The sequence below is a fragment of the Oncorhynchus kisutch genome, linkage group LG26, assembly GCF_002021735.2.
Source record: "Oncorhynchus kisutch isolate 150728-3 linkage group LG26, Okis_V2, whole genome shotgun sequence".
In the NCBI taxonomy this organism is placed as follows: domain Eukaryota; kingdom Metazoa; phylum Chordata; class Actinopteri; order Salmoniformes; family Salmonidae; genus Oncorhynchus; species Oncorhynchus kisutch.
In genome coordinates this window covers 44,274,225-44,289,561 of record NC_034199.2, presented here as the reverse complement: position 1 = coordinate 44,289,561, position 15,337 = coordinate 44,274,225, and the positions used below count along the sequence as shown (strand labels likewise).

The 15,337-nt window shown below is 43.4% G+C and overlaps 1 protein-coding gene across 24 annotated transcripts in view; it reads right to left on the bottom strand.

The window, feature by feature from the left end:
• Positions 1-15,337, bottom strand: part of LOC109870770 (dedicator of cytokinesis protein 9) — a 166,269-nt gene that overhangs the window by 9,528 nt on the left and 141,404 nt on the right. For 12 of the 24 annotated variants that reach the window (XM_031805971.1, XM_031805987.1, XM_031805975.1 and 9 more), the window contains 10 exons: positions 15,041-15,178; positions 14,754-14,936; positions 13,769-13,882; positions 13,451-13,666; positions 12,807-12,864; positions 12,098-12,204; positions 5,974-6,096; positions 3,663-3,776; positions 3,318-3,323; positions 916-945 (listed from right to left, as the gene is read on the bottom strand). In XM_031805971.1, coding sequence (XP_031661831.1) covers positions 916-945; positions 3,318-3,323; positions 3,663-3,776; positions 5,974-6,096; positions 12,098-12,204; positions 12,807-12,864; positions 13,451-13,666; positions 13,769-13,882; positions 14,754-14,936; positions 15,041-15,178 — 1,089 coding nt within the window. The remainder of the gene's footprint in view (positions 1-915; positions 946-3,317; positions 3,324-3,662; positions 3,777-5,973; positions 6,097-12,097; positions 12,205-12,806; positions 12,865-13,450; positions 13,667-13,768; positions 13,883-14,753; positions 14,937-15,040; positions 15,179-15,337) is intronic. The other 12 variants (XM_031805986.1, XM_031805983.1, XM_031805970.1 and 9 more) reach the window with 2 other exon arrangements.

Genomic DNA, 15,337 nt, shown 5'->3' with positions numbered 1-15,337 from the left:
AGGGGTTAGGGGTAGAGAATAGGGTTAGAGGTTAGGGGTAGAGAATAGGGTTAGGGGTTAGAGAATAGGGGTAGGGTTAGAGAATAGGGGTAGAGAATAGGGTTAGGGTTTAGGGGTTAGGGTTTAGGGTTAGGTTTAGAGAATAGGGTTAGGGGTTGGGGTTAGGGGTTAGGGGTTGGGGTTAGGGGTAGGAGTTAGGGTTGGGGTTAGGGGTTTGGGGTTTGGGGTTGGGGTTGGGGTTAGGGGTAGGGGTTGGGGTTAGGGGTAGGGGTTGGGGGTTAGGGGTTGGGGGTTGGGGTTGGGGTTAGGGGTTGGTGTTAGAGAATAGGAAAACAACATGAAAAAACAAATGTGAAGGTATTCAGGTAACAAAGACATCAGAAGTAGTATGAACACCTAAAACAATGAGCACAACAACACAAGTGAAGAGCTAAGGCACTATAATCCTGAACCCAAGAGCAAGAAAAATTCCCAAAAGCACAGAAACAAACAACAGAACTGGTCTAGGAACAGTGCTATGGGACCAATAAATAGGATGAATGCAGAGGATTGAATTCCACTCCATCAAAGGGTCTACAGTATTTATACCCCCCAAAAAACGACAATAGAAATGACCTTAACACTGTTAGATGAATGGGGTAGTAGCCACCAGCTAGATGACTGGAAACATTTACCCAGTAAGACATGAAATCCTACCCTTAAACCTTGACTAATATAGCCTCTTGTTGTCAGGGCAACACTGAGCCAGGCAGTAGTAGCGAGTGCTGAGATGGATAAGATAAGCTAGGAGGAGGTAACGAAACGGTGATGGACACATACCAGTAATACCACTGACTACTAACCCAGACCACAATCATAAGCCTTAAGCTTCAATGCAGTGCATTCACCAGATTCATCACTTTCTCATTCATTTACCTCAGTCTCAGAGTCAGTAAACTGGTACTGCTACGGAGTGGTAAGGTAGAGCAACAGAAAACAAAAATCATAGTTATTCCAACACCACCCAGGCTACAACTATAGCAGATAAGCATTCACACCATAACACCACATACAGAAAGAATACAGTCAGTCAGAAGGAACATGGTTCTGGGAAGGTTATCCACTCCAACAAAGCAAACTGTCCAAAGCAACTAGTTAACACACTGAAAGACGACGAAGAACCAGGTGTAAGAAGACTTAGGTGAAAATGACATTTAAAAATGGAAGCGATAAAAGCCAAATTCAGTGGATTTACTCCCATTGAATCAGCAACATGCATTGCTGTTGTGAAAAGTAAAACAAGAAGGTGGAAGGTAGTGGTGAGTTAATGTAACTGCTAAGAGCTTTAAGCAGCACACTAGTGGCTGAAACATGTCATGGATTACAGTAGCGTCACACTAGTGGCTGAAACATGTCATGGATTACAGTAGCGTCACACTAGTGGCTGAAACATGTCATGGATTACAGTAGCGTCACACTAGTGGCTGAAACATGTCATGGATTACAGCAGCGTCACACTAGTGGCTGAAACATGTCATGGATTACAGCAGCGTCACACTAGTGGCTGAAACATGTCATGGATTACAGCAGCGTCACACTAGTGGCTGAAACATGTCATGGATTACAGCAGCGTCACACTAGTGGCTGAAACATGTCATGGATTAAAGCAGCGTCACACTAGTGGCTGAAACATGTCATGGATTACAGTAGCGTCACACTAGTGGCTGAAACATGTCATGGATTACAGCAGCATCACACTAGTGGCTGAAACATGTCATGGATTACAGCAGCGTCACACTAGTGGCTGAAACATGTCATGGATTACAGTAGCATCACACTAGTGGCTGAAACATGTCATGGATTACAGTAGCATCACACTAGTGGCTGAAACATGTCATGGATTAAAGCAGCGTCACACTAGTGGCTGAAACATGTCATGGATTACAGCAGCAGCACACTAGTGGCTGAAACATGTCATGGATTACAGCAGCGTCACACTAGTGGCTGAAACATGTCATGGATTACAGCAGCGTCACACTAGTGGCTGAAACATGTCATGGATTACAGTAGCGTCACACTAGTGGCTGAAACATGTCATGGATTAAAGCAGCATCACACTAGTGGCTGAAACATGTCATGGATTACAGTAGCATCACACTAGTGGCTGAAACATGTCATGGATTACAGTAGCGTCACACTAGTGGCTGAAACATGTCATGGATTACAGTAGCATCACACTAGTGGCTGAAACATGTCATGGATTACAGTAGCATCACACTAGTGGCTGAAACATGTCATTGATTAAAGCAGCGTCACACTAGTGGCTGAAACATGTAATGGATTACAGTAGCGTCACACTAGTGGCTGAAACATGTCATGGATTACAGTAGCGTCACACTAGTGGCTGAAACATGTCATGGATTACAGCAGTGTCACACTAGTGGCTGAAACATGTCATGGATTAAAGCAGCGTCACACTAGTGGCTGAAACATGTCATGGATTACAGCAGCATCACACTAGTGGTTGAAACATGTCATGGATTAAAGCAGCATCACACTAGTGGCTGAAACATGTCATGGATTAAAGCAGCATCACACTAGTGGCTGAAACATGTCATGGATTAAAGTAGCATCACACTAGTGGCTGAAACATGTCATGGATTACAGTAGCATCACACTAGTGGCTGAAACATGTCATGGATTAAAGCAGCATCATGCTGAAACATGTCATGGATTACAGTAGTATCACACTAGTGGCTGAAACATGTCATGGATTACAGCAGCATCATGCTGAAACATGTCATGGATTAAAGCAGCGTCACACTAGTGGCTGAAACATGTCATGGATTAAAGCAGCATCACACTAGTGGCTGAAACATGTCATGGATTAAAGCAGCATCACACTAGTGGCTGAAACATGTCATGGATTAAAGCAGCGTCACACTAGTGGCTGAAACATGTCATGGATTACAGCAGCATCACACTAGTGGTTGAAACATGTCATGGATTAAAGCAGCATCACACTAGTGGCTGAAACATGTCATGGATTAAAGCAGCATCACACTAGTGGCTGAAACATGTCATGGATTACAGTAGCATCACACTAGTGGCTGAAACATGTCATGGATTACAGTAGCATCACACTAGTGGCTGAAACATGTCATGGATTAAAGCAGCATCATGCTGAAACATGTCATGGATTACAGTAGCATCACACTAGTGGCTGAAACATGTCATGGATTACAGCAGCATCATGCTGAAACATGTCATGGATTACAGCAGCAGCACCTCACACAGATTTAGGCTGCTCAGGAAAGTGAGCCGACTGCAGAACTTACCGCTGCCTTTAAAGAGGATGAAAAGCAGGGAAAAAAGGCATTAGAATGAGTAATAAAAGACCACGTGATCTGATCATGCTTTTATCAATCAAAAAGCAGCAGCTCCCATGCTCAAATCAAGATGTTCACCGTTTTGATATAGGGCACCTTGGAGATGTGTTCTAAATCAATTTTGCAATTTATGTCTGAATTCATCTTTAAAAAAATACAAAAAATAATATAATGTCTACAATATCTAATACCTGTATAACGTACTGGAAAGAGCAAAGCAATAGTATAATGGGAAAAGGGAAACAACTTGTTTGATCTCCATTGCATTGTTTTTCTGTTGTACGACAGCCTTACCTGGCCAAAGAAAGCCACTCTGAAGTAGGTTCCCAGCAGCCTCTTGCCCGTGTGCATGACCTCTGTCACTTTGATGTAGGCACGATGGAGTGTGTCATATAGGTGAGACAGTTTCTATGGAAATAAGAAACACACAAACACATTGATAAGAATCTATCTTTATCCATGTTTGGGAGCCTTGAAACATTATCGTTGAGCCCCATGACATAGATAGTGACATCAGAAGGAGTTGAGCCCCATGACATAGAGAGTGACATCAGCGGGAGTTGGGCCCCATGACATAGAGAGTGACATCAGAGGCAGTTGAGCCCCATGACATAGAGAGTGACATCAGCGGGAGTTGGGCCCCATGACATAGAGAGTGACATCAGCGGGAGTTGAGCCCCATGACATAGAGAGTGACATCAGCGGGAGTTGAGCCCCATGACATAGAGAGTGACATCAGCGGGAGTTGGGCCCCATGACATAGAGAGTGACATCAGCGGGAGTTGAGCCCCATGACATAGAGAGTGACATCAGCGGGAGTTGAGCCCCATGACATAGAGAGTGACATCAGCGGGAGTTGGGCCCCATGACATAGACAGTGACATCAAAGGCCCTGCAATATGCAACTTTTCAGGGGTGTCAGGAACCAATACATGCAGTCAGTCAGGAAAGCAAAGACCAGCTTTTTCAAACAGAAATTTGCATCCTGTAGCTCTAACTCCAAAAGGTTTTGGGACACTGTAAAGTCCATGGAGAATAAGAGCACCTCCTCTCAGTTGCCCACTACACTGAGGCTAAGAAACACTGTCACCACCGATAAATCTTAATCTAAATACTTATTTTCCACCATAATTTGCAAATAAATTCATAAAAAATATTTTTCTGGATTTTTTTTCTCATTTTGTCTGTCACAGTTTAAGTGTACCTATGATGAAAATTACAGGCCTCTCTCATCTTTTTAAGTGGGAGAACTTGCACAATTGGTGGCTGACTAAATACTTTTTTGCCCCAATGTATACCACCCACCACTGCGACCTGTATGCTTTAGTCGGCTGGCCCTCACTACATATTTGTCTCCAGACCCACTGGCTCCAGGTCATCTATAAGTCTATGCTAGGTAAAGCTCCGCCTTATCTCAGCTCACTGGTCACGATAACAACACCCACCCGTAGCACGCGCTCCAGCAGGTATATCTCACTGGTCGTCCCCAAAGCCAACACCTCTTTTGGCTGCCTTTCCTTCCAGTTCTCTGCTGCCAATGACTGGAACGAACTGCAAAAATCACTGAAGCTGGAGACTTATATTTCCCTCACTAACTTTAAACATCAGCTATCTGAGCAGCTAACCGATCAATGCAGCTATACACAGCCCATCTGTAAATAGCCCATCCAAACTACCTACCTCATCCCCATTTTGTTTTTATTTAGTTTTCTGCTCTTTCGCACACCAGTATTTCTACTTGCACATCACCATCTGCTCATCTATCACACCAGTATTTCTACTTGCACATCACCATCTGCTCATCTATCACACCAGTATTTCTACTTGCACATCACCATCTGCTCATCTATCACACCAGTATTTCTACTTGCACATCACCATCTGCTCATCTATCACACCAGTATTTCTACTTGCACATCACCATCTGCTCATCTATCACACCAGTATTTCTACTTGCACATCACCATCTGCTCATCTATCACACCAGTATTTCTACTTGCACATCATCATCTGCTCATCTATCACACCAGTATTTCTACTTGCACATCATCATCTGCTCATCTATCACACCAGTATTTCTACTTGCACATCACCATCTGCTCATCTATCACTCCAGTGTTAATCTGCTAAACTGTAATTACTTCTTTACCATGGCCTATTTATTGCCTTACCTCCTCACTCCATTTGCACACACTGTATATAGACTTTCTTTTTTTTCTATTGTGTTATTGGCTGTATGCTTGTTTATTCCATGTGTAACTCTGTGTTGTTGTTTGTGTCGCACTGCTTTGCTTTATCTTGGCCAGATCGCAGTTGTAAATGAGAACTTGCTCTCAACTAGCTTACCTGGTTAAATAAAATATATATTTTTTTAAATGACATAGCGAGTGACATCAGAGCGAGTTGATCCCAATGATATAGACAGTGACATCAGATAGAGTTGAGCCCCATGACATAGAGAGTGACATCAGCGGGAGTTGAGCCCCATGACATAGACAATGACATCAGATAGAGTTGGGCCCCATGACATAGACAATGACATCAGATAGAGTTGGGCCCCATGACATAGACAGTGACATCAGAGGCTGCAGGTCTGCTGCTGTACCTCAAAATCCCTCCCCTGTTCGTAGATGGGGATGATGAGCTTGTAGACGTCTGAGATGAGCTCATAGCGCTCAGCCTTCCACAGGCCATCAGCACACTCTTCCAACAGCTCCATCAGGACATCCTGTATGGGAGAGAGGGACAGATAAAACACTGCTGTCATACCGTGTCCACGCGAAGATGATCTGGCTATGGATGACACACACACCATGGCTTAATTTCAAAGCTTTTATGAAGGTTAGTGCAAAAGTACTGGAAGAGTTATGACTACTAAATACCTAATTGTCCTTGATGCAACACAACATGAAGAGTTGAATAACTCCACTGACATTGTGTATAATGAGGATATGGGTGAACAAGAGATGAAAATGGGATTTAAAAGCTCATTTGTTCCACATGGCCTCTTAAAATCTACTGAGCTGATAAGCTATGCTGTGACATTTCTTTGTACTAAATTCAAGCAATAATTTGATGTGGAATTGTTTACATGTTGTTCTGTGAGCGTTTTTTTGTTTTACACATTGTCGGATAGTGTGGAGCAGAGCTGATTCACTGATAACCAGGCAACTACCTTGTAGAGATGTTATCTCCATGAGACTGAAAACTCCACAATTTCAAATCAAATTGTATTTGTCACGTGCGTTGAATACAACAGGTGTAGACTCTACTTACAAGACCTGAAATTCTTACTTACAAGCCCTTAACCAACAATGCAGTTTTAAGAAAAATACCCCCCAAAAAAGAAATAAAAGTACCAAATAATTAGTAATTAATAAATAATTAAAGAGCAGCAGTAAAATAACAATAGCAAGGCTATATACAGGAGGTACCGGTACAGAGTCAATGTGCGGGGGCACCAGCCAGTCGAGGCAATTGAGGCAATATGTACATGCAGTTAAAGTGACTGTGCGTAGATAATAAACAGAGAGTAGCGGCAGCGCTAAAGAGGGGGAAGGGGGGGGGGGCAATGTAAATAATCTGGGTAGCCCTTTGATTAGCGGTTCAGGAGTGCTGGAGAGAAGCCAAGGAGATAAACTGAGCATAAAAGAAGCTAATCCTGCTAAGGATTTACAGTATTTTCCCTGTAAAAAAAACTAATTATTGGGCAATGTTTAGATGACCCCTTTAGAAACGGAACCATTTTTACCACATTCTTGCCTGAGTATACCTTTTATACCTCTCATGCCGAAGACGAGCGGTAGTACTGGTGTGCAGATATTTTATTTATTTATTTTATTTTACCTTTATTTAACCAGGTAGGCAAGTTGAGAACAAGTTCTCATTTACAATTGCGACCTGGCCAAGATAAAGCAAAGCAGTTCGACAGATAAAACGACACAGAGTTACACATGGAGTAAAAACAAACATACAGTCAATAATGCAGTATAAACAAGTCTATATACAATGTGAGCAAATGAGGTGAGAAGGGAGGTAAAGGCAAAAAAGGCCATGATGGCAAAGTAAATACAATATAGCAAGTAAAATACTGGAATGGTAGTTTAGCAATGGAAGAATGAGCAAAGTAGAAATAAAAAATAATGGGGTGCAAAGGAGCAAAATAAATAAATAAATAAAAATTAAATACAGTTGGGAAAGAGGTAGTTGTTTGGGCTAAATTATAGGTGGGCTATGTACAGGTGCAGTAATCTGTGAGCTGCTCTGACAGTTGGTGCTTAAAGCTAGTGAGGGAGATAAGTGTTTCCAGTTTCAGAGATTTTTGTAGTTCGTTCCAGTCATTGGCAGCAGAGAACTGGAAGGAGAGGCGGCCAAAGAAAGAATTGGTTTTGGGGGTGACTAGAGAGATATACCTGCTGGAGCGTGTGCTACAGGTGGGAGATGCTATGGTGACCAGCGAGCTGAGATAAGGGGGGACTTTACCTAGCAGGGTCTTGTAGATGACATGGAGCCAGTGGGTTTGGCGACGAGTATGAAGCGAGGGCCAGCCAACGAGAGCGTACAGGTCGCAGATATGGGTGGGCGTCTATTTTAATAAATCCATTGGGAATATACGCCATTGTTTAGGCAGGTCCTAAGAAGCATTATAAGACAAATAGAAACAAGGCAAGCCACCTTTCATCTCTGGTCTAACTTCAATCCACTTCGTTAGGGAGCAGGCGTTGGGTCTTACGTTCATCATGATCCCCATAGAAAATAATAGCAATCCTATTGTCAGAAGCATGTGAGTCTCCTGTTCATATTTCACAACCTCCGCGGGCTTTTGGAGTTGCCTATATACGATAGAGCAAAATAATAGGCCTGCATTTGATTTAGACTACATTATAGCATGCTAAATGTTTATGATCAGTGATAAATGAACACTTGATTTAGACTACATTATAGCATGCTAAATGTTTATGATCAGTGATAGATGAGCAAACGAATAGATGAGATACCATCTCCACTTATTTCCCCAGACAGAAACCAATTAAACCAAATAGCCTATAAAGACGGAGATTCAGTGAAACAAAAGCACATTGATTGGTTATCAGACAATTCAGTGAAGTCACAGGCTTTTGGTAGGGAGTAGGCCTATTGGCTACTCAGTGACTGTGAGTGAAAAGCTAAATAATCCACTTGTTAAACTACATAACATAGCAAAATGTTTTAATAAATGAGTCAATTAGACACAGTGGGGACCTGTCATTCAAGGCAGGTGGGGCAGAGCACCACCTGTTTCGAGCCACACCTGTTTAGGGTTTGCTGCCTGTTTTGAATGTTATTTTGGCATTAATTTGTGTTACATATCAGTTTGCAAACAATGTAAAAATAAATGATTTGACTGAATAAAGCTGCATACAAGCATGATCTCTTTATTGCTTTCTTGAGTACTGCAGCTTCAAAATACAGGTGTTTCAGCCCAGCTCAGTGCTTCCTGTGGTGGAGGGGCAGCCAGCGGAAAATCCTCTTTAGTTGCGCCGTGATTGGCTCAGTGTTCTGTCACTCATGAGGACACTATGTCACCGCAGAATCTACAGGGAAAGTTAGGCAGTTCAAGCCCCCTGGGGGCTGCCATAAATTTACATTAGAAGTGCCCATCCAAGAAAGCTCAAGGTCATTGGCCACAGATAAAATGATGTCAAATCACGTTATATCTACCGTAGTTTTTATTGGACGGATCATGTCAACATTTTAGCTAGCAAGCTAGACAAGCAGTAATCATGAATCAAGTCAATAATCTACTGGAAAATCCTTTTCAATCCTTGTCATATGAAGAGAAATTATAGATCAAACGTATCGGTGCTCATCAGCCATTGGACATAAACATTACACAACAAGTCGAAAATCGCAAATTCAACAATGAGTGGTTTGGAAGGAATCAGTGGCTAACTGCAAGCGTTGCGAAGCAATCACTAGCCTGCTATTGAGTGGAGTGGGTGTGTGGTCCAAGTCTGGGTTTAAGGGTCTCTTTTCCAAGCTTAAAAGGATAAACATTCAACACCATGGGCCAGAAAAGGTTGAATACATTGGCCATGCTGTCAATCCAGCAAGACTTCTGGTGCGTTCAAAACAACTGGAAACTCAGACCTGGGAAATCTCAGACTTCAGTGAGTTCAAGACAACTGTGCAATCTGAAAAAACTAGCTCCGTCTGGGAAAATATGTTTTGAAAGGTCATCCAACTCGGAATTCCAAGTCGGGAACTCAGGTCTCTTTCTAGAGCTCCGACTTGAAGATCACTGACGTCATGATTCGACCATGTTTTTTTCCCAGTTCCCAATTGTCTTGAAAGCACCATAAATCCAGAGAATGCCAGACATTGATGACAAAGTCTGATGACAAAATTTGCCCACAAGAAGGACCGCCGCGCCACCTTCCTGTTCAAGTGAGCACAGTCCATGTTGCTGCATAAATGATGTAATGTGGCAGGGAGATATGTATACTGTAGCTAAGAAAGTAATACTATGTGTATGTTGTGTAGTAAGCTGTTAGTAACCCATGTGCCTCACCCTAATAATTTGGCCCCTTTCCCCCTCTCAACTTGGCCTACTGTTCTGATTTGGTGGTGCACATGTAGCCTATAACCTGTTTTAGAGAAATGTCATTATCGAATATTGTAAGAGCTTCATTGGCTGCTTATATGCCCCCTTTATTTATCCTACAATTCTGACTTGGTGTACAGGGAGATCACTAAGAACTGCCCATGACCTGAATTCTGTCGCTGTACATTTCAAAAGTGCAAAACAAATAGTGATATTGACTACGTTCTTCCTAGCTCGCTCATTAATATCTTAAGCCTCTTATCCGCTCGTTGTCCCCTTATGCCATAGTTTGTACATCTCAATTGTCAGTAGAAACCACATTTGTTTAAGCAAGTCTGCCATATCAGCTATGTTTTTTTTAAAGGCAGTAAATGAGGCTGAATGAACTGTTTCGCTGCCAGACAAGGCTCCGCTGATAGCCAGGTGTAGCAGTAGTAAGGGACAGTAAGGGACAGCTTTATGTTGGCCCTAACAGTTTGTGGGCACTGTTTGTCACCGTTATAGTGCAATTAATGTATTGTTGAGTGTTATTTAGTGGCTTTGCTGGCATGCATCTAAAAACATTTTTTTGAGTTTGCTCCACCAAGATTTACATCCTGAAATCACCACTGAACATGGCTAAGAATAGGTTTATCAGCATAGAGTGCACCACATCATCCCATGGAATCCGTCAAGGCTGCACACAGCAGAAATATCACAGAAATATTCTAGTACCTACACACCACCTTCTACAGTCAAACAAAATATACCTTTTATAGGCTCATGTGCAGTATCATGCTCATGAGATGGTGTGTACTGTATGTGTGGGACTGCAATAATGAGATGGTGTGTACTGTGTGTGTGGGACTGCAATAATGAGATGGTGTGTACTGTATGTGTGTGTGTGAGTGTGTGAGTGTGTGTGTGTGTGTGTCCGTTTCAGAGTGTTTCGAGAGTCGCCTAGCAACCATCAAGAGTTTAGAACCGGCAGGAGGATGGTTAATGGGCGCTGCCTAGCAACCATCAAGAGTTTAGAACCGGCAGGAGGATGGTTAATGGGCACTGCCTAGCAACCATCAAGAGTTTAGAACCGGCAGGAGGATGGTTAATGGCCGCTGCCTAGCAACCATCAAGAGTTTAGAACCGGCAGGAGGATGGTTAATGGGCACTGCCTAGCAACCATCAAGAGTTTTAAGATAGTAGTGCGTGCCAATGCCGCCTCAGCATTATGGCTACGTTTCATACTAAGCCATGGACAGAACTTTGACGAAATGATTACTAGGTTGTTAGGTGGAAATAAAAGTTTTGGCTTTGATAATGGCAATACCTTTCAGATATAAAGAAAAGGTGGTGGTATGATAAAGTTGGTGGTATGATAAGTTGGTGGTATGATAAAGTTGGTGGTATGACAAAGTTGGCGGTATGATGAAGTTGGCGGTATGATAAAGTTGGCGGTATGATAAAGTTGGCGGTATGATGAAGTTGGTGGTATGATGAAGTTGGTGGTATGATAAAGTTGGCGGTATGATAAAGTTGGTGGTATGATAAAGTTGGTGGTATGATAAAGTTGGTGGTATGATAAAGTTGGTGGTATGATAAAGTTGGCGATATGATAAAGTTGGCGGTATGATAAAGTTGGCGGTATGATGAAGTTGGTGGTATGATGAAGTTGGTGGTATGATGAAGTTGGCGGTATGATAAAGTTGGTGGTATGATGAAGTTGGTGGTATGATGAAGTTGGTGGTATGATGAAGTTGGTGGTATGATAAAGTTGGCGGTATGATGAAGTTGGCGGTATGATAAAGTTCATGGTATGATAAAGTTGGCGGTATGATAAGTTCATGGTATGATAAAGTTGGCGGTATGATAAAGTTCATGGTATGATAAAGTTGGCGGTATGATAAAGTTCATGGTATGATGAAGTTGGCGGTATGATAAAGTTGGCGGTATGATAAAGTTGGTGGTATGATGAAGTTGGCGGTATGATAAAGTTGGCGGTATGATAAAGTTGGCAGTATGATAAAGTTAACGGTATGATGAAGTTGGCAGAAAAGCATCTTAGTGTGAAATGGATATAAGACATGTGAATGCCCGCCCAAAAAGGAACAAGCACCAAAACTCATTAGTTGACCTAGCAGCAGAGGGCAGCTGGCTTTTAGTCTCTCACCTCGTTGAAGTGGACATCCTGCATGCCCACATCCTCCATCATGGATACCTCCTCATCAATGTTGGGGGTGACCACCCGGAAGGCTGAGCAGCCCTGCTTAAACATGCCTACGGACCGTTAAGGAGACGGGGACCATCATCAATAAACCAAATAGACAGATGGTTTCTTATTTCTGTGGCCTATTAGACAGGTTCTACATTAAGGGGAAAATATGATTTCACTCATTCTGTCATGTACAAACAGGCAAAAGGTCAACGTTTGAGAATTGCTCTCTCATATAGTGTGCTATGATTGGACCTGCTGAGGTGATTCACCCTCTGGTGTTAAGAAGTAAAGAACACGTGTGAACTAACACTGAAACACAGATTACATAACCAAATCACAAATCTGGGATTGCCTGTATCAAGCGTTAGAGTGCTGATTTAGGATCAGTTTTGCCTATTTAGATCACATTGAATAAGAACAAATGGACAGGGAGAACCTGATCCTAGATCAGCACTCCTACTCTGAAACACAAGAACGACAGATTACATAGAAATAAGTACAATATGCACAGTATAGTATTGGACTACGTATTAATAACAAAACGATTAACTACCAATCATTTCATTAAAATCCCATCGCGCTGACCATTTAATTAACCCCTTGTGAAGTCTGTAAAAAGAGAAAATGGCACCACCAAGTGGCAATAATGAGCAACATACTGCACCTTTCCTCCGGAGATACTCGGCCACCAGTGCTGCCACGTGCACATAACACATGGCTGCCTGTGAACAACAGAGAACATCACAGATACATCAGTACATTTGACTAGCCAGTCACATGACTTGAATTCATCATATTACATAATCACACTCCATATAGAGATTCTACCATAACCCACTCCTTAAATAACTACACCTCAAAATAACACGCATCCCTCTGGCATAGGCCCATCCTCTTATACTTATACACTGTGACCCCTAGCCTGACCCCTAGCCTGGTGCCGATCTCGGGACAGGTCTCCATTCTTCACACTCTGTCCCCTAGCCTGACCCCTAGGCTGGTACAGACCTCGGACAGGTCTCCATTCTTCACACTCTGTCCCCTAGGCTGGTACCGACCTTGGACAGGTCTCCATTCTTCACACTCTGACCCCTAGCCTGGTACAGACCTCGGACAGGTCTCCAATCTTCACACTCTGACCCCTAGCCTGATACCAGCCTCGGACAGTTCTCCATTCTTCACACTCTGACCCCTAGCCTGGTACAGACCTCGGACAGGTCTCCATTCTTCACACTCTGACCCCTAACCTGGTACAGACCTCGGACAGGTCTCCATTCTTCACACTCTGACCCCTAGCCTGGTACAGACCTCGGACAGGTCTCCATTCTTCACATGGATGCGGGCCATGCTGTCCAGCCAGGTCTTGCGGAGCTCGGGCGTGCTGGCGTAGGACTTCGCTAGGCTGTACTGCAGATCCACCAGCATCTCTGGGTCCCTCTCATGCTCCTTCATCTGAGCCGTGGCCATCAGGACCGTCCGGATCCGCTTGGTCAGGTCCTTCACATCTGACGGGAAGGCTGTGTTCTGTACAGGACAATAAACAGGAAGAGTAAAGACCAGATTATTCATGTGGTCCAATGGTAACATGGAGTTTCAATGAGAATAGAGCATCCATCGTGTTCTGACCTTGATTGTCTTGTCACCGTTGGCACAGTTGTTGATAATGGACAGGGACTGCTGGAAGCGGGTTCCTCCGATACCGATGACGTCAGCAATCAGCTGACTGACGGCGATCACCACCTGAGCGAGATGGCGGAAGTTGCACACGTCTATAACACACTACTCCCATAACCATCACGTCTATAACACACTACTCCCCTAACCATCACGTCAATAACACACTACTCCCATAACCATCACGTCAATAACACACTACTCCCATAACCATCACGTCAATAACACACTACTCCCCTAACCATCACGTCTATAACACACTACTCCCATAACCATCACGTCTATAACACACTACTCCCCTAACCATCACGTCAATAACACACTACTCCCCTAACCATCACGTCTATAACACACTACTCCCATAACCATCACGTCTATAACACACTACTCCCATAACCATCACGTCAATAACACACTACTCCCATAACCATCACGTCAATAACACACTACTCCCATAACCATCACGTCTATAACACACTACTCCCATAACCATCAGGTCAATAACAAACTACTCCCATAACCATCACGTCTATAACACACTACTCCCATAACCATCACGTCAATAACACACTACTCCCATAACCATCACGTCTATAACACACTACTCCCATAACCATCAGGTCAATAACAAACTACTCCCATAACCATCACGTCTATAACACACTACTCCCATAACCATCACGTCAATAACACACTACTCCCATAACCATCACGTCTATAACACACTACTCCCATAACCATCACGTCAATAACACACTACTCCCCTAACCATCAGGTCAATAACAAACTACTCCCATAACCATCAGACAAACCACTCTTTAGGAGAGTTCCATAGACTGTTCTTCTATATAGAGACGTTCTGAGGAGACAAATGGATCAGCATGTAGAGGGTAACCCCCCCCCCCCCCATCTCTCTCTCTCTCTCCCTCTTTCTCACCTGTAGGTGAGTGCGGACGAAGGACTTGCGTCCTGTGTAGTCAAAGTTACTCTTCATGAGGAAGTAGAGGAGGTGGGCGGCGTCGCTGCGGATGGAGCTCAGCTTCGAGTTACAGCACTTCAGGATCTCATAGCAGAACGAAGCACACATGTCCGCTCGGCCCTCGAAGAAGGTGCAGGGGAACTGGAAACAGACACACAGTGATGATTAGAAAGTCGGCACAGTTAAGAGAGGGAGAGAAAAACACTTGACTACTGTGAACTGTTAAGAACCAATGGCCTCCTCACCTTGTAGATGAAGGTGCGCAGCGAGGTGAAGACCTGCTTGAGGGCTGTCTCTGATTGGTTGATTTGTAGGAAGCAGAGGTGCACCTCAAACACCTTCTTCATGAGGGGGTTGTGGCCATGGTCCGAACAGAGCTGGGTCTGACAACATACGAGGACAGACAGTTAGCAACTTCAAAAGCCAGAGATTGACACTAACAGAAAACATCAAGTAAGAAGTAGAAAAAGGATGAAATATCAAATGAAATCACCAACAACATAGATCAAATGCATGTATGTAGACAAGCAGGAGGGGGTTCT